Source organism: Eubalaena glacialis, chromosome 18 (genome assembly GCF_028564815.1).
Source record: "Eubalaena glacialis isolate mEubGla1 chromosome 18, mEubGla1.1.hap2.+ XY, whole genome shotgun sequence".
Taxonomy (NCBI): domain Eukaryota; kingdom Metazoa; phylum Chordata; class Mammalia; order Artiodactyla; family Balaenidae; genus Eubalaena; species Eubalaena glacialis.
Window position 1 is genome coordinate 68,985,897 of NC_083733.1, and position 18,664 is coordinate 69,004,560.

Genomic DNA, 18,664 nt, shown 5'->3' on the forward strand with positions numbered 1-18,664 from the left:
ACTCCATTCAGCCAGCAGGAACACAAAGAAAAACCTTGATGCACACACTGCAGTGTCACTGTCACAAAATGCCTGCTTTCAATAGTTGGCAACCAAAAAATATTATCTTATTACTCTCCAACTTCCTATAGATCAGAACTTTAGAGATAATTTTGTAGGCTTCAGTGTATGCATTCAAGGTGAGACAGGCTGTGACCTGGGACCTGGGACCCTTTGCTGCAGTGCTTGCACCTGGACAAACATCTCCTCAAGCAACAGATACAAAGAAACTATAAGGGACTAAAAATAACCGTGTACATGTGCTTTAGGGCACATTATGAACAGCAAGATACCAAAGACCAAAAACCCAACTGCCACTTCTGAGGTGTCGGAAGCAAAAGCAGGGTACTGTGCATGAGCCCTGCACAAAGCACCACCAAGGGCGTGGGCAGACCACCTAAGCATACTTCCGTTCCAACCTATGATTCTGCCCCTACCCTCATCCCATTTAAGGGACCAGCTCACCCCCACATCAGGGAGCAAGCAAGGGAAACTGTTACTTGCTTTTTTGCTCCCTAGTGCTGCAGCATGAGACCCAGTAAAGCCTTGCCTGAATTTCTTATCTGGCCTCTGATCAATTTTGATCAAGAACCCTGGTCAGTAACAAAGGGATAAGAAAGAAAAGATTTCAGCCAGGATCATGACAGGAGAAATGGATGACAGCTCTAAGGAGGCCCATAAGGATGTAGATGATGTGGCATTCTGCCTGTTTCCCACACAAAATAATTTATTCCTGCATGGGTACATCTCAGTGTTTGTGTTGAAACCCCAGAAAGCCCATCTAATACATATATATATATATATGTAAAATACATTTATTTATTTTATTTATTTATTTTTGGCTGTGTTGGGTCTCTGTTGCTGCACGCGGGCTTTCTCTAGTTGTGGCGAGCAGGGGCTACTCAGTTGCGGTGCGCAGGCTTCTCATTGCAGTGGTTTCTCTTGTTGCAGAGCATGGGTTCTAGGCGCATGGGCTTCAGTAGTTGCAGCATGCGGGCTCAGTAGTTGTGGCTCGCAGGATCTAGAGCGCAGTCTCAGTAGTTGTGGCGCACAGGCTCAGCTGCTCTGCAGCATGTGGGATCTTCCCGGACCAGGGCTCGAACCCGTGTCCCCTGCATTGGCAGGCGGATTCTTAACCACTGCACCACCAGGGAAGCGCCCAGCTATATTTAAAAAAAAATTTTTTTTTTGATGTGGACCATTTTTTAAAAGTCTTTTATTGAATTTGTTACAATGTTTCTTTGTTTCTGTTTTTGTTTTTTTGGCCACACCACAGGACATGCGGGATCTTAGTTCCCTGAGCAGAGATCAAACCCATGCCCCCTGTAGTGGAAGCTCCGATGCTTAACCACTGGACCGCCAGGGAAGTCCCTCAGTTTGTTACAATGCTGCTTCTGTTTTATGTTTTGCATTTTTTGGCCCAGAGGCATGTGGGATCTTAGTTCCCTGTCCAAGGATCGAACCCGCACCTCCTGCATTGGAAGGCAAAGTCTTAACCACTGGACAGCCATGGAAGTCCCTAGCCCAGCTATTTTTCCATTTATTTATTTATTTATTATTTTAAAAATGCATTTATTTATTTTTGGTGGCGTTGGGGCTTTGTTGCTGAGCACGGGCTTTCTCTAGTTGTGGCGAGCAGGGGCTTCTCTTGTTGTGGAGCACGGGCTCTAGGCGCGCAGGCTTCAGTAGTTGCGGCTAGCGGGCTCTAGAGCAGGGGCTCAGCAGTCGTGGTGCACTGGCTTAGTTGCTCCGAGGCATGTGGGATCTTCCTGGACCAGGGATCGAACCCGAGTCCGCTGCATTGGCAGGTGGATTCTTAACCACTGCGCCACCAGGGAAGTCCCTATTCTTTCCATAAAATATTTCTAACTCAATTTCCTGAAATAGATACTGCTATGGTCTCAACGTTTGTGTCTCCCTCAATTCATATGTTCAAAACCTAATGCCTAACGTGATGGTATTAGGAAATGAGGCACTTTGGGAAGTGGTTAGCTCATGAGGGCTCTACTCTCATGAATGGAATTAGCATCCTTATAAAAGAGGCCCCAGAAATTTCCCATCGCCTCCTGTCATGGGAGGATATAGCAAGAAGGAAGGCTGTCTATGGACTAGGAAATGGGCTTTCACCAGACACTGTATCTGCCAGCACCTTGAGTTTGGACTTCCACCTTCCAGAACTGTGGGAAATAAATGTCTGTTGTTTATAAGCCACCCAGTCTATGGTGGTTTCTTATAGCAGTTTCGAATGGACTGAGACAAATACAATTAATTTTAAAATATGAGACATCGGAAAAGAAGAGCAACTTAACTAAATGCTATTTCCTACTAGGACACTGGCTGCCACAATCACAGTCTGAGCATGTGTGCAAAAGGGGCACATTATCCCCGAGAGATAAACATTTGTTATTGTTTGAGGATGATAGTGCTCCAAATAATTATCCTAAAAATTGCTGGAGTGAACAGATCTAGCTCTTTCCTCCTTTTTCTGTACAAAATGTATTTTGAGGTAGCCAAATAGAAAATTATGGAAAAGTTTTCTTTATACAGGATTTCTAGCTAAGAAATGCAGAAATAGCAATAGAAGTAGGTACAAATGTTTCAACAGCTTATAAAATAATCAACTACCCAGCAATCATCAGCGCATGAAGAGAATGGATAAAAGATGCATGGCAAAATGGTACCTGTATAGAAACACTCATAACATTGGAACCCAGTTGCAAAAGAGAGACACCCAGACATCAGAACAGGCTTATGTGATGCAGTCACAATTTCTCAGCACTGTGTGTGGAGTATTACGACCAAAGGCTGAATCTGGATTTCAAACTTGTTTGGATGACAGGACTGTTCACTGAAATTGGGGGGAAAATTCTGTTATTCATGATGAGCTCAAGGTGGTTTGAGGTATTCAAGAGGAGAAACTGGAAAATGAGATGGGAGAGCATTTACAACAGACTCATCTGGGATTTCCTTGGTGGTCCAGTGGTTAAGAATCCACCTTCCAATGCAGGGGACATGGGTTCGATCCCTGGTTGGGGAACTAAAATCCCACATGCCGCGGGGCAACTAAGCCCGCGTGCCACAACTGGAGAGCCGCGTGCTACAACGAAAGATCCCGTGTGCCACAACTAAGACCCGACGCAGCCAAAAAATTTTAAAAAAAGAAAAGAAAAAAGAAAGAACAGATTCAGGGTGTGAGTTAGGGCTGGACAGGGACACTTACTGGCTGGCTGAGCAGTGTGAAGAAGGACTAAGAGGGGAGAGGCCACAACATGGCAGGGAAGCCAATCCACTCATTTTATGGCTCCAGCTTCCTTCCTTTATAGTCAGATGTGAGAGAGACAAAGCCAAATATCATATTGGTATTTCTAGGGCACAAAGGCAAGGGAGACACAGTGCAAGGAAAAGCCTCTGATAGTCTGATGGACAAAGGGCGGGGGGATGAATAAAATGAATGAAGAATGTGGGAAAGGGTGGGATGCGGAGTATAGTAGAGAGAGTAATTTCAAGGGGAAGAAATATTCCTTTTCTCCTGAGTTGGGAAGACAATCTACAAGAAAACGTACATCACTATTATTCATTATGATTCATATTATTACACGGATAATACAAATAACTTATTTTTGTTGATCCACTTCCTATGAGGAAGGCACTGTTCTATGCACTTCTGTGCATTATCTCATTACATCCTCAAGCAACCCAAAGCCACAGAAATGATTATCATTCTATTTGTCAAGAGCAAAATGAGAATTTTTAAAGAGTAGCTATAGCACAGGGAACTATATTCAATATCTTGTAATAACCTATAATGGGAAAGAATCCAAAGATATATGTATATATGAATCAGTTTGCTGTACATCTGAAACTAATACAACATTGTAAATTAAATATACTTCAATTTAAAAAAAGAGTAGTAGACTGATGCACAGAATATTTCAGATCCAATTAATTAGGTTAATTAGAAAACGACTCCAACAAGGTGAGCTTCACGTTCTCAGCATCCCATGGGATTGTAAACCAAGCTTTTTCTTATCTCCTCAGGAACACAGCAAACCACACGTCCCAGTCCTGGCACCCAGGTGTGGCCTCCTGTCAATGGAATGTGAGTGGAAGGGATGTTTGTGTGCAAGAGGTAATGACTTCTGCCCTCCTCTCTCATTTCTCCTATGCAAACAGGATGATGCCAGAGCAAACTTAAAGCCAGATGGTGACAGGAGAAGGCACCTGGGTCCCTGAACTACTGTGCTCCCCAGAGCTCCATTCTGACCCACACTGGACCTTGATGTGAGCAAGAAACAACCAGGCCCCCAACGAGGCCACACCGAGGAGCTTCCCACAGACATCCAGAGGCAGGAGTTCCCTTGCAGTCTGAAGCCAGCTGTGGCACACATCCAGTCAGCTCATGGTTGTCCTTGTGTACACATACTTTGGTCTCCTTTTCAGGAACATGGTTTGCATCTTCATCTGCAAGTTTTAGGCATCTCTTCCTGTGGGCCTTGCCCTAAATGGTTCTATTTTGGCTTTTCCTCACAGCCTCCCCATGAAGCAGGTGCCTTACAGGCATCATTTTCCATAGGATGAAATCAAGTCTCAGGGAGATAAATGTACTTGCTGAAAGGCAGGGATCTGATGAGCAGCTGAACAAAGTTGTACACCAGGTTGGCTGCATCTGGTGTCTGTAATGTATAACCACAAAGCTATGCAGCACTGCTCCAGAATGGGCCAAGTCCTGGCATGATGGTGATCTCTATTTAAAAAGACAGAAATATCATCAACCAAAGAAAATAAATTGATTATTTGAAGCTTAATCAAAAATAAAACTCTGCTGTTCAAGAGACAGTTAAGAAAGTGAAAACTCAAGTCACAACCTGGGGAAATATATTTGCAAGAAATTTACGTGATAAATGACTGATTCTCAATTTGTAAATAGTCCTTATACCAATAATAAAAAAATAACACAATTTAAAGTATTTGCAAAAGTTTTGAAGGTATACATCACCAAAGAAGTATAAATGGTAAAGAAGAAAATGAAAATATGCTCCTTGTCATTAATCACCATTGTAAACACAATTTAAAGCCATGGTGAGGTACTACTACACACTCATTTGAATGACTAGAATTCAAGAACAGATAATACCGAATTGATAAAGATGTGAAACAGTTACCACTCTCATATATTTCTTGAGGGAATAGAAATTGGGTGACTTCCCTGGCGGTCCAGTGGTTAAGACTCCACGCTTCCAGTGCAGGGGGCGAGGGTTCAATCCCTGGTCCGGGAACCTAGATCCGACATGCCGTGCGGCCAATAATAATAATAATAATAGGGCTGCCCTGATGGCGCAGTGGTTAAGAATCCACCTGCCAATGCAGGGGACACAGTTTCGAGCCCTGGTCCGGGAAGATCCCACATGCCGTGGAGCAACTAAGCCCATGTGCCACAACTACTGAGCCTGCGCTCTAGAGCCTGCGAGCCACAACTGCTGAGCCCGTGTGCCACAACTACTGAAGCCCGCATGCCTAGAGCCCGTGCTCCGCAACAAGAGAAGCCACCGCAATGAGAAGCCCAGGCACCGCAACAAAGAGTAGCCCCCTCTCACTGCAACTAGAGAAAACCCGTGCGCAGCAACGAAGACCCAATGCAGCCCCCCAAAAAATAAATAAATAAATAAAATAATAATAATAAAAAATAGAAATCGGTAATTAACCTTAGAAAATACAGTTGTACTCTTTTGCGATGGTATACATATACATATCATATGATATACACAGTAATTTCACTTGCAGGTATATCCTTAAGAAAAATTAAATCATATAACTCAGAAACACTTCTGTGGAAATAGTCACAAAAATAGCAGATTTATTCATAAAATCCAAAAAAACAATATAATATTTGTGATTTTACTTTTATTTTTCCCCCATCATGTGTTAAAATATCTAAACTAATCCCAAGATAGAGTGGCTCATGCTACATCTCAAGTCCCCATGCTGGAACCTACCTCAATTTCTATTTTTTGTAAGTATCTGGCTCTGTCAGAAGTGGAAACCTAAGGCCACCCAATCAGAATATGCCTGCTCAGCTTTAGTTTTTCACACCCTAGCTCCCAAACTTCCCTGTACCCCATATAAGAAAAGTTAACCCATCTATGACCAATCAGCAATTGCCTTGTATGAATTCCTTGTCCTCAAGGACAGGAATTTTGTCTAAGTAATCTTAAGTAATCTGTGCATTCTGAATAGCTCTTTGGAGCTCCTTCCTGTTTGCTACACTGGATGATTCCCAGTTTGTGAATCAGTACATAAAAGCCAAATGGATTCCAAAATTAATGTCTCTGAAATTTTCCCTTAACACATATGTCAAGACTTTTTTCCTTTTTTTTAAAAGATAGATTTCTATGGTCCAAATATTTTAAATTCAATTTTATATTCTACTCTTGAATTTTTAATTTCTTTGCTTTCTTTCTTCTTGTTTTTGGCAGGTATAGCAATGCTACTTAGAGCTATCTGACATGTTCCCTGATTGATATACTGGTTTATGTAGTGCATATATCAATAGAAAGTACTTTTTGCACGAAGGGACACAGGTTTAAAGTAAATGTATAATACTAAACACTACTGCAAAATAATTTTAATAGATACCCAATGCTAGTTTATGATATTTACTAATATCTTCAGTGTTACCAACATTTAGTTACTAACGTCAGACTTACTGAGTCTCATCAGTCTGATTGGGTTCATTTGCATTTGCATTTTCCTGATGGAAAATACGGTTCTTTTATTTTTAGAAAATTTAGTTTCTTTCTGGTAATTCTAATCTCAAGTGGCATACAAGAATTTTGCCTTCACGGGTGTTAAATATTTCTCTCATTAATTTGTAGTATTTATTTAATTTACTTATTATTTATATATTAACGCTTAAAAAGTATAGGTGGCTCAATATCTTACGTGTTTTCTTCTTATTTCAATTTTTATGATTTTTTTAAAATAAAAGAAACCTGCTATTATGATATAGTTTGTGTATATGCTGTGATCATTTTTACATATGGGTTGAGAAGTCCTGCAAGGCATGCCAAATTAGTAGTGTTGTGAAATGTGAAATAAAAAGGAGTCACTCATGTCAAAGGATTTTAACATGGAGCTGGGAGGCTATTAATTAGTGGACCTCCTGCACTTTCCCATCATGTGAAACCATGAACTTTTTTTTTTTTCCTAACATCTTTATTGAAGTATAATTGCTTTACATTGTTGTGTTAGTTGCTGCTGTATAACAAAGTGAATCAGCTATACATATACATATATCCCCATATCCCCTCCCTCTTGCGTCTCCCTCCCACCCTCCCTATCCCACCCCTCTAGGTGGTCACAAAGCACCAAGCTGATGTCCCTGTGCTATGCGGCTGCTTCCCACTAGCTATCTATTTTACCTTTGGTAGTGTATATATGTCCATGTCACTCTCTCACTTCGTCCCAGTTTACCCTACCACCTCCCCGTGTCCTCAAGTCCATTCTCTACGTCTGCGTCTTTATTCCTGTCCTGCCCCTAGGTTCTTCAGAACCATTTTTTCCCCCCTTAGATTCCATATATATGTGTTAGCATACAGTATTTGTTTTTCTCTTTCTGACTTACTTCACCCTGTATGACAGACTCTAGGTCCATCCACCTCACTACAAATAACTCAATTTCTTTTCTTTTTAGAAACCATGAACTTTTGATCTGGGCCAACCTGCAAATATTCCAAGGACACTGCAAAAACGCCTGCAACTTGCCACAGTAAAGGGCTTATACCTCCCTCTAGTGATAGGCTTAGCACTCAACCCTGTTCAGCAAAGACTAGCTTCTGCAGCCAACTTCAATTAAAATTCTTTGTAACGCAAACCCCTCTTTGCTTTTAAAATCTCCTGACTTTTATTCCCCAGCTGGACACCTTTTGGTTGTCACTTGAATGTGTGTCCACAATTGCAAATCTTTGATCCCAAGCAAATGTGTCATGCTTGATTAGTGCCGCTGAGGTTTACTTAGGTCCACAGTATCAACGACAGACTTCATTATCTAATTTTATATACTTATTCTCTTAGCCAATGATGAAGAACACAGGGATATTTAGTTGCATATAATTCCCTTTTTAATTTTTTATTCCAAAATCTTATTGACTTGATTTTTCTTACTTGAAAATTCTTCCAAGATTTTTATAAAAACAACAACAGCAACAAGTAGGACTGTGGCTACTTTCAGCCTTTTCACAACTGGAATGCTTTTTTGCTAATCCTGTATCAACTTTTATGTTGAGAAATGAGAGTTAAATCAGAATTTTGTAAAGGTTATACATAAAGGCTTTGCTGGGTCTACTTTGATGTGTTTTTAATTTGTACTTCCCTCAAGGACAAGGTGCATTAATGCCCTGGGGCTTTTCACATCACAAACCGGCAGCGAGGGGAACTACATTACCCAGAAGACTGTGCGGACCGGCCTTGTTGTCCTCTCCAATGAAGGCACCAAATTAGGGTTCTTCCGGATTGTGAAATAACCAGGGGCGGGACTTCCGGCGTCTTTCTGATGGCCGTTGTTTGGCGGCTTTTGCTGCCGTCTGCAGGACCCAAGGCTCTAGGTCACTCGGTGGAGCGGAGCTTAGAGAAACTGGAAGGAGCCCGAGGGGGCGCCGTCCACACTGCCCAGGAGTGAGTGGGTTGCGGAACCCGCTTCCGGGATTTTCGGCCTAGGTCTCCGCCATTATCCCGCGCGTCTCCTGGCACCACCGCGCCCACAGGGTCCTATGTCAACCAACGCGGTGCAGGACCCGGCCCAGGTGACTGATCCGCCCCCCCTGACCCAAATCCTCAAGCCCCCAGGGAGGGTCTCCTGCTCAGGGCACTGGGGTTCAGTCTCCTGCTTCCAGAACTTTAGGTGTGCGTGTGTGGTGGTCCCATTTCTGACAGGCTGTGTGACGCAGTGTGGAGCGTGTTAAAGGCTGTGGGCTTGGCCCGTGCAAAGCCTTGGAGGTGCTCAAGAGCCGGGAGCATTCGGGAGTCCAGGACTTAGGCTGTCACCACATGGACATCAGTCTGCCAGTGACCTCCTCCCCCAGGGCAGGAGGTTCTTTCTGCAGGGACAGGGCATTTAAGGAGGAGTCAACAGTCTGCGTCAACTGAGCCAACAGTCAGCATTCTGGGAACCATGGAGGGTTGTGAATAAATCGGACGACCCTCTGAGTTTTAAAGTATTTCAAAGGCTGCTCAGGGGAGAACAGACTGGGGAGGGGGAGCTGAGGGTGGAGGCAGAGAGACCTGGGAGAGCCTAGTGCATTCCACTCCAAAGAGTAAGGTGGCTTCTGGACCAGAGTGGTGCCTATGGAAGTGGCTGACCTGAAACAAACAGCCTGCACGCTATTTCACTCGCAAAGATGGGTTTTTTTGTTTGTTTTTTTTTTGTTTTTTTTCCAGAATCATCAGGGAATTGCAATTGGGGTGTGCAACCAAGGTGAGCTAAGACTTTTATAGAGATTAAAGAAGGAAGTTACAAGGGCTATAGTCACCAAAGAGTCCATGGCTTTTCATTGGCCAAGTCCTTTCCAGGAAAGAAGAGAGTCTTTCTTCTTCCTTTTGGATACTGTTATTGTCTCAGGTCAGTGAGGGCTCCCCTTCTGGTGTGCCAACTTTAATTGAGGTTTCTGTTTATTAATTTTTTTTACAAAGGAATTTAAGTAATAAGATTCCCAGTAAACCTTAAAGATAATTGGTAGGATTTCCTGGTGCTGTGAATGTGGCTCCGAGCTAAAGGACAGACTAAAGTACAATAAAGGTTTTCTTTTGGCAGAGCATCTGGGAAGACTTGAGACCAGACTGATGTGAGAAGTCAGTTTTAGGGAGAGATTAAAAGCTGGATTCGGGACATGCTGTTTCTGAGATCCCAAAGTTGAGGTAACAATAGGAGCTGCTGGAATCTGTAATCTGGAATTGGGGGAGGAGGACACTGGCGGACTGATGTCCATGTGGTGACAGCCTAAGTCCTGGACTCCAGCCAAGCCAGGATCTCAAATTTAGGAGGGAAAGTCTTGTCACTTTTCTGTGCAAGGGGACCTCAGATGAAAGTAGAGAGACCTGGGGCTGGAGGGCAGGGCAGAGTGGGTGCGACTTTCTGAGGCTGCCTGAAGATGGCAGGGTCCTGTGGTTCCAGGGCTTTCTGGGGAAGCAAGGGCATAAGGAGTAAGGAGCCTTGCCTGGGATGGAGATGGAGAAGGAGGTGTGACGTGTAGCTTCACTGCTCTGAACACTCAGCCGACTGTCTATTCCTTGTGGAGCCAGAAAAAGGTCAGCCAGGGTGGTGGAGCAGCTCAGGCCCAGTCAAGGGCACATGTGCCTCAGCTCTCCCAGGAAACTACAAGGTTAAAAATGTATAGATTTAACAAGTTAATCTTGTGTAAACAAGTAATAATTGCTTAAAATGAGAATATATATCTGTGCTATAATAATATACATATGTTTAGGTTTTGTTTTGGGCTCTTCACCTAGAGCTCTGAACCCCTTGGAATTTCCTGGATTTAGGATTGTTTTTTGTTATTCACAACTAGCATCTTTAATCACACAGGAGTTTGACTTAGCGTGGGTCCCCTAGATAACCTCAGGATTGGACTGGTCGCCAGGAAAATAAGGTGAATAGAAGGTTAAACTTTCATCCCCACATGGGACCACCCAAGGATCAGGGGGGAGCTGGAGACTAGGTATAAAAACTGCTGAACAATGAAACTCAAGGTTCCTTCAGATTGGTGAACACATTGAAATGGTGGAAGTGCTGGGAGGGTGGCATGTACTGAAAGGGCCTGGAAACCCCCTGCTGCCCTCCATCCCCCCCACCCTGACCTAGACGTCACTTCCATTTGACTGTTCCTAAGTTGTATACATTACAGTAAACCAGAAAAAGTAAGAAAAGTGTTTTCCTAACTTCACGGGTCATTTCAGCAAATTATCAAAACCGAGAAGGGGTTCATGGGAAACCCTGAATTTGTAGCCAAGTGGGACAGAAGTCCTGGTAGCCTGGGGACCAGGGATCGGAACTGGCTTCTCAAAAGAGGGCAGTTTATGGGCCTGATGCCTTAAACCTGTGGATTCTATCACTAAGTTCAGGTAGTGTAATAATAGGAATGAATTGTAGGGCACCACAGTGTCATAAAATTAGATAATTGGTGGTTGAGAAAAGATACTTTGTCTTAGAAAGACTTGAAAGACATGTAAGAAAAACCTAATTTTAAAAAACATTTATAGAAATCTTAATCCTGTGTTCTGTAATAGCTGAATCTTAGCATGGGAGAGGTAATAATGCATTTGGTATGTACACATTATGAGATAGACATCCTAAGTGTTGCCGTTTACGTGAAGACACTGAGACTCAAAGAGGGTGAGTCTTTTTTTTTTTGCCATGCCCCGCGGCATGTGGGATCTTAGTTCCCCAGCCAGGGATGGCACCCGGGCACCCTGCAGTGGAAGCTTGGAGTCTTAACCACTGGACTGCCAGGGAAGTCCCAAGGACGTTGAGTCTTTGTCTAAGCCTTTCGAGTTGTCAAGCTATAGCTCTGAAGACTGAGGATCTGAGGTCAGAGGTCAGCCTCAGATGACTCATGTCCAGGAAAAGGAAGGGAAGAAACAGCTCAGCCTTTACATCCTCACCATAATCACCTTTACCTCAGATACTCCCTCTTTTCACAGGTTCCCATGGTAGCAGCAGCATTTATGGTCCCTGGACAGGTAAGTGGAAGAAGCCCCAGTACCTACCCAGACATCATCCCTACCCCTGGTCCTGACACACAGATATAGAAGACAGTGTTTTCCTGCGATTCTGGGTCCTTAGGTCTGGGCCCTGGCAACATCTCAGGCACAGGACCATTAATCAAAGCCAGAAGTTGTACAGAGGTGTTCCCATGTGTCCAGTGGAGAAGGTCAAGTGGTGACGTGTCCTTGGGCACAGCCTGGAGATGAGACTGAGAGGGGAGTGTTCAGGGAACTGCAGGACCCATGACATGGGCTGATCAAGACTGAGGGCATGAGTCATTCCTGGGATGGCAGCCTGAGGAGCTGGGCCTCTCCTGAGGGGGCGGGTCCATGCCATGTTGGCCGCAGAGGAGGGAAGTAATCTGACACTGGGTCTGAAGAGGCTGCTCTGCCTGCCAAGAGGAGGAAGACGGGGGTGAGGGTGGAGCCGGGGGCCCAGTGGAAGGCACAGTCCTGGTGAATGTCGATTGTGGCTGGATCCTGGCAATGGCTCTGTAGCAGTAGAGGAGGTGTCTCTCAATCTCGTTTGTGGTAGAGCTGATTTTCTGCTGTACAGGATGAGAGAGAGTAGTCTGACATGACCCCAGGATGTTTGCCTCTAGGTGACGGTGGGGATGCCATGTCTGAGACGGGAAGTCAGAAGTAGGAGTAATGGACAGAAGGACTGTCCAGAGTTCCGTGTCCCCATGCTGAGTCTGAGATATTGCCGGGGTGTCTTGCGAGAGGTGTCAAGTGGGCCACTGGAAACACACACCTGGAGTTCAGGGAAGGTGGGGTTCAGGATTGAAGATACCCCTGAGCAGGTGGATGGCATGTGGGCCAGGTCAGATTCCAGGCCCTCAGGTCATGTGTGGGTGCCATGAAAGTTGTAGGGTGGGGAGGATGTTCTCCGTGGACTGGCTCACCTCCCTGGGCACGGGGACAGGGGTGGCTGTCATCACTAAGATGGATGAGGCAGTGCAGTGACCATGAGTGTGTGGGGGATGGGAGTGGCCTCGGGGGAGGTCCTGGTCCTGGCACGGGATTCGAAGGGGTGGATAAGGTATGGATTGAGAGGCAAAGCAGGAATGGAGGTCAGATTACAGGGAGGTAAGGCCTGGGGCATTGTTTCCCCTCCACAGGCTCAGAGTCTTGTGATGACTGCGGTTGGAGCCTGAAGAGAGTGAGACTGGACTACAGACCAGCTGAGGGCAGATGAGCGCAGCTGGGACAGGGTCTTGGGCTGGGCTGGGGGGTGGGGGGCTGGGCTTGGAATGAGAGGAGCAGAGAGAGGAAGGGGTGAGTGGTGCAGGGTCAACACATGGGCCACTGTGGAGGACGAGGGCTCCGGGCATCTGACCCTGCACAAGGTCTGGGTGCTGACGTGGGAACAGGGATCAGGGCCAGGTCGGGGGACGGAAAGCAGTGCTGGGACTGCCTGTAGCAGCGGGTCCTGCAGAGGCCTGGGGAAGCACCGCGTGCTGGGTGGCACGTGGGGAACACGGTGAGGTGCCGAAGGCCTGGGGCCGAGGTGGTGGCGTGGGGTGGGGTGGGGGTCACGGTCGGGCACGTGAGGGAGTTGTGACCCTGCAGGGCTGGGCAATGAAGAAGGAGGGAGTGTGAGCATGGACTCAGGGCCCTTGTCCCCAGGCTTTACTCCAGGGGGCTGAGCACAAGTGTCATTGTATGTGGTGTGATCTGTGTGATCTCAGCATAGTCGACTCTGAGGAGAGTGGATGGGGGTCTGTGTGGCAGCCCCAGAGCGTGTTGTGAGACTGCTTGTCTCCCTCTCTGTTTTAACTGAATGATGTAACGCTAGCAGGTTCCTGTAGCATCAGGACCTGGTGTGTCCTCTGAGCTGGGTCACTGGGGTAGATGACCATAACCTGGGGGTCTTGGTTGCAGAGGCTGCTGTGAACTCACTTGTCCCCCTCATGGCAGGGCCATGTGATCTTTGAGGATGTGGCTGTGTCCTTCTCCCAGGAGGAGTGGGGTCTCCTTAACGATGCTCAGAGACTCCTCTACTGTGACGTGATGCTGGAGAACCTGTCACTTATAGCCTCCCTGGGTAAGGACCCATGTTCCCACACCATCGCCCCGTACGGGACTCTGCCCTTCTTTTTGCATGGCTCACTCCATCCTTCCCAGCCTGGACCTTGGACAGTGCTTACTCCCCTGATTTCCTGGCACTTGAGCTGCGTTCCCCCACCCTGTGTGTGTTCAGCCCTGTACCATAGGCCCTGAAGCCTTTCACAGAAGACTTTCGTCTCAGAGGCTTGAAGCCTGCCCAGCTGATGCCACCGCTTGTTGATGCCACTTAGCTTTGCCACCGCTTGTTGTGTTGACTGTTCAGATGTGTGCAAGATCCGTGTCACACGTTCTAACCCTTTTTTTTGCACTGCCTGTGTCAGGAATTACAGACACTTACATGGTCAACATTTGTGGTCAACCCTAGATTATGTTTGCAAGACTCCTTAAGGTTCTTCTAGTGATACACTTTTTTCCTGAAGTCTGTCATTGGTTGGTTCACTCTGGGCCAGTGTCTTTCTCCTAATGGCCCTATTTTCCTCTGAGGACTTTGATCTGGTAGGGTTCATAGTCACCCAGCCTGAGCTGAGGGGTGGAGGCAACCCTGGGTGCCTGACGAGGTGGGGCCCTCTCTCGTCATAGGAGGAGGGTTAATTGCGTCCTGAGCCTGGTGAGTAGGAGCTGTAGGAAGGCATGATATCATTGATGAATTCTAATACTACAGGGAAATGTCCTTTGCTCTCTCCTCTTTCAGTCAAGACTCATCATGCTCATACTTCATTTCTTTCTTCCACTTCTCCCCATTTTGACATTTTGCCCACTTTTCATTTCTACTGTGATTTCTGACTCTTGTTTTCCACCTTAGTGTCCTTCACACCTCTCCTTTCCCCCTCTCTGCACTGTTCTCCAATTTTATGTATTTTGTATATTGTATATGCATATCCTTAATGTATCATGAGAGGTACATGTTTACTTACATTGTCTTTGAACACTGATAGTCAGGTGTAATTGCATTTTCCTGGATTGAGACACACATTCTACAGAGCTGACACTTGTCACCACCAGAAAGTCCTGCTGAAAGCCATTGGCCGAGGAGTGGGTTGTTCTAGCCTCTCCTCCCGGCATGGCACCACATCCTGGTATCCTGTGTTCTTGCTGGTTTGAGACATTTCCTGTTCTGTGACCATCAGAGGCCTAGTATTGCACAGTATCCCCTTCTACCACTTGACCCTTCCTCCCTTGTTTTAATAACAAACCCATGGGCTTATTCCTACATGTGTCATGCACAGATTTGTAGTGGGCTCCTGTCTCACCAACGTCTCCATACAGTTTATCAGCATTTTTGTGCTTTCAGGGTGTTGGCGTGCAGTAGGTACCGAGGAGGCTGCTTCTGAACAATGTGTTTCTGTAGAACAAGTGACGCAAGACAGGAATCCAAATCCAGACCTATCTATCCTGAAGACTCTTACTTCAGATACAGGTGCCCTGGGAGAGAAAGACGTTTTGTACCTGGCTGAGCACCAAGGAGTGCATCCTGGGCTGAAACCGTCCTCTTCTGGGGCCTGTGGGAAAATGTTCACTTCTCACCTACAACAGCACCAGAAGCAGCCCAGTGGAGAGAAACACCTCAGAAGGGAAGAGAACGGGGCCTTGCTTGTGACGAGCTGCAAAGTCTTTTTACCCAACAATATGTTCACATGTGGAGAGGTTGAGAAGGCTTTCCTAGGCAGCTTGGGCTTTCCCCAGCACCAGCCCTCCCACGATGGACAGCATCCACGTAGAAGCAGTCAGAGCAGGGAGGTCTCTCACCCTGGGCAAGGGCATTACGAGTGCAGCGAATGTGGCAAAGCCTTCAGTAAGAAGTATAAATTCACGGAGCACCTGAGAGTTCACACTGGAGAAAAACCTTATGGGTGCAGCGACTGCGGGAAGTTCTTCAGACTCAGGGGGGGTCTTTCTCATCATCGGAGAGTTCACACAGGAGAAAAGCCTTTTGATTGCAGTAAATGTGGGAAAGTCTTCATCTACAAATGTAAACTTGTTCAGCACCAAAGAGTCCACACTGGAGAAAGACCCTATGAGTGTAATGAATGTGGGAAAGCCTATGCCCGCAAGGATTCACTTGTCCAGCACCAAAAGGTCCACACTGGAGAGAAACCTCATAAATGCAGTGAATGTGGGAAGCTCTTCCTTTACAGAAATAAACTTCTTGTGCACCAGAGGATCCATACTGGAGAAAAGCCTTTTAAGTGCACCGAATGTGGGAAGTCCTTCAGTTATAAAACCAGTCTTATTATCCACCAGAGAACCCACACTGGAGAAAGGCCTCATATGTGCAGTGAGTGTGGGAAAGCCTATGTCAACAAAAAAAGTCTTATTGTACACCAGAGAATTCACAATGGAGAAAAAGTTTATGGGTGTAAGAAATGTGGGAACTTCTTTATAAGCAGCTTTGCCCTCAATAAACACCAGAATGTTCACACTGCACAAAGGCGTTATGAGTGCAGTGAATGTGGGAAAGCTTTCAAGAGGAAAATCAGACTTGCTGAGCACCAGAGAATCCACACTGGAGAAAGACCCTATGAGTGTAATGAATGTGGGAAAGCCTTCAAGCTAAAGAATACACTTGTTAGCCACCGAAATGTCCACACTAGAGCAAAGCCTTTTCAGTGCAGTGAATGTGGGAAGCCCTACAGTAACAAAACAAGTCTTGTTGTCCACCAGAGAATCCACACTGGAGTAAAGCCTTTTCAGTGCAATGAATGTGGGAAGCCTTACAGTTACAGAACAAGTCTTATTGTCCACCAGAGAATCCACACTGGAGAAAGGCCTTATGAGTGTAGTTCTTTGTATGTAGCTCCAAGCTCATAAAAAAGAGGAAAGTTCACACTGGAGAAATGCCTTCTGGACTTATGTGTTCCTTCACTTGAGTTAATATCTAGCACCACAATTCCTGTGTTGTAGAGTAGGTGAATGTTTAATTTATGTGGGGTCAAACTTTTTAAAGTGGTAGTATCCTTTTACAGTCTCGCCAGAAACACCAGAACCCAAGTTCCCATTCTTTCCATTCTTACCAACACTTGGTATGTGCAGGCTTTCTAATTTTTGTGACATCATAGGTGTATAGTGGTATCAAGTGATTTTAATTTGCATTTCCCTAATGACATGATGCTGAGTGGTCTTCCATGTGTTAATTTCCAGCCATATATTGTTATTGAAATTTCTGTTCATTTGATTTGTTGTTCTAATTACTGAGTTTTGACATTTCTTCATGAATTATTGATTAAGGTCCTCTAATGGAAATACTTAGCAATACATTCTTCCAGAATTGGTCTTGTCTTTTCAATCACTTTTCAGAGAAAAAGTTCTTAATTTTAGTGTAGTCTAATTTGTCCATTTATTCTTATACTTTTTCCCTTGTTTCCTCCTGTAACTTTTATGGTTTAGGGTTTTTATTGATGTAAATGAATCATTTTCAATTAATTGTGGAAGTTATTTTTTAAAATATAGATACCCAATTGCTGCAGTGATACTGATTTAAAAGATTATACCTTTTCCCCTGAATTGTTTAGTATCTTCATCGAAGGTCAGTCATTTATGTATATGTTTATTTCTGGAATTTCTATTCTGTTGCATTTATCTACTTTATTTATGCCAGTATTTTCATGTATTAACTAATTTGTTTTTATAGTATGTCTTGAAATCAAGGTTGTATACTCCTTTGACTTTCTTTTTTTTCAGTCATTATAGCCTTTCTTGGTTCTTTGCCTTTCCATATGAAGTTTAGAATCCACTTTTCAGCTTATACAGCACAAAAAATCCTACTAGGAGTTTCACTGGGATTGCATTTAGTCTTCAATTTATTTTTATTTTTATTTTTATTTTTTGGCTGTTCCACACAGCTTATGGGATCTTAGTTCCCTGATCAGCAACTGAACCTGGGCCAGGGCAGTGAAAGCGCCGAGTCCTAACCACTGGACCTCCAGGGAATTCTCCTAATCTTCAGTTTAGAAAGAAATACTGAGTGTCCCAATCCATAAACATGACACATCTTCTTTTATGTAGATCTTATTTAATTTTGGATGGAAATGTTTTTAGATTTCTTTTTATAGGTCTTGCATATGTATTTTCTACATCTGATAATATTGTGAATGGGAATTAAGAAAAATTTTTTTCTTTGTGAAATGTTCAGTGCTAGTACACTAAGAGAGATATCAAACTACGGATAGAAGCAAGCCTTCTTAATCCTACAACATCTACAAAGAGCTATTAGAAATACTATACCTTTGAACCATTATTAAACTATTGCCATTAGAATAAAAGGAGGACAGCTGCTCATTGTTCTCTTATTCAGTATCATCCTGGAGTTCCAATTTCATTCAATATGAAAAAAAAAAACCCGGCAAAATAATGAATATGTAGCAATTGGAAAGGAAGAAAGAAACCACCTAAAATATGTCCTCAGTTTTCATCTTCACTATGAATCCAAATGTGGACACTCATTTTAGTGCCTCAACCCATCGTAAACTCGTAATTTTTTCATCACCCATTCGCTGACCTTCTTACTTCCTTAGGACCCATCACCTATTACACTATGCAACTTAATATCATAGAAGAATGGCTTATTTTATTTTTCTATCAAATACAGAGTAAGTTCCAGTAGGAAAATATGTATTTACATGTTGTGCACTGATACATTCTGTATTCCTAGAAACATGTCTGAAACACATATGGTACTTTTTTTTTTTGGCCTCACTGCGCAGCATGTGGGGTCTTAGTTCCCGGACCAGGGATCAAATCCTTGCCCCGTGAAATGGAAGCGCAGAGTCTTAACCACTAGAACGCCGGGCAAGTCCCCCATGTG

General features: G+C 44.5%; 1 protein-coding gene across 3 annotated transcripts; it reads left to right on the top strand.

The window, feature by feature from the left end:
- Positions 1 to 8,586: 8,586 nt before the first annotated feature.
- On the top strand, positions 8,587 to 17,019 carry LOC133078536 (zinc finger protein OZF-like). 3 transcript variants are annotated; one of them, XM_061173629.1, is made up of 5 exons: positions 9,585 to 9,652; positions 9,845 to 9,948; positions 11,731 to 11,769; positions 13,714 to 13,840; positions 15,155 to 17,019. In XM_061173629.1, exons 3-5 carry the CDS (start codon positions 11,737 to 11,739, stop codon positions 16,669 to 16,671), a joined length of 1,677 nt encoding a protein of 558 aa, XP_061029612.1. In that variant the 5' UTR covers positions 9,585 to 9,652; positions 9,845 to 9,948; positions 11,731 to 11,736; the 3' UTR covers positions 16,672 to 17,019. The 3 variants fall into 3 exon arrangements, with proteins under 3 accessions (XP_061029611.1, XP_061029612.1, XP_061029613.1); XM_061173628.1 differs by lacking the exons at positions 9,585 to 9,652; positions 9,845 to 9,948 and adding an exon at positions 8,587 to 8,837; XM_061173630.1 differs by lacking the exons at positions 9,585 to 9,652; positions 9,845 to 9,948; positions 11,731 to 11,769 and adding an exon at positions 12,558 to 12,616.
- Positions 17,020 to 18,664: the final 1,645 nt, after the last annotated feature.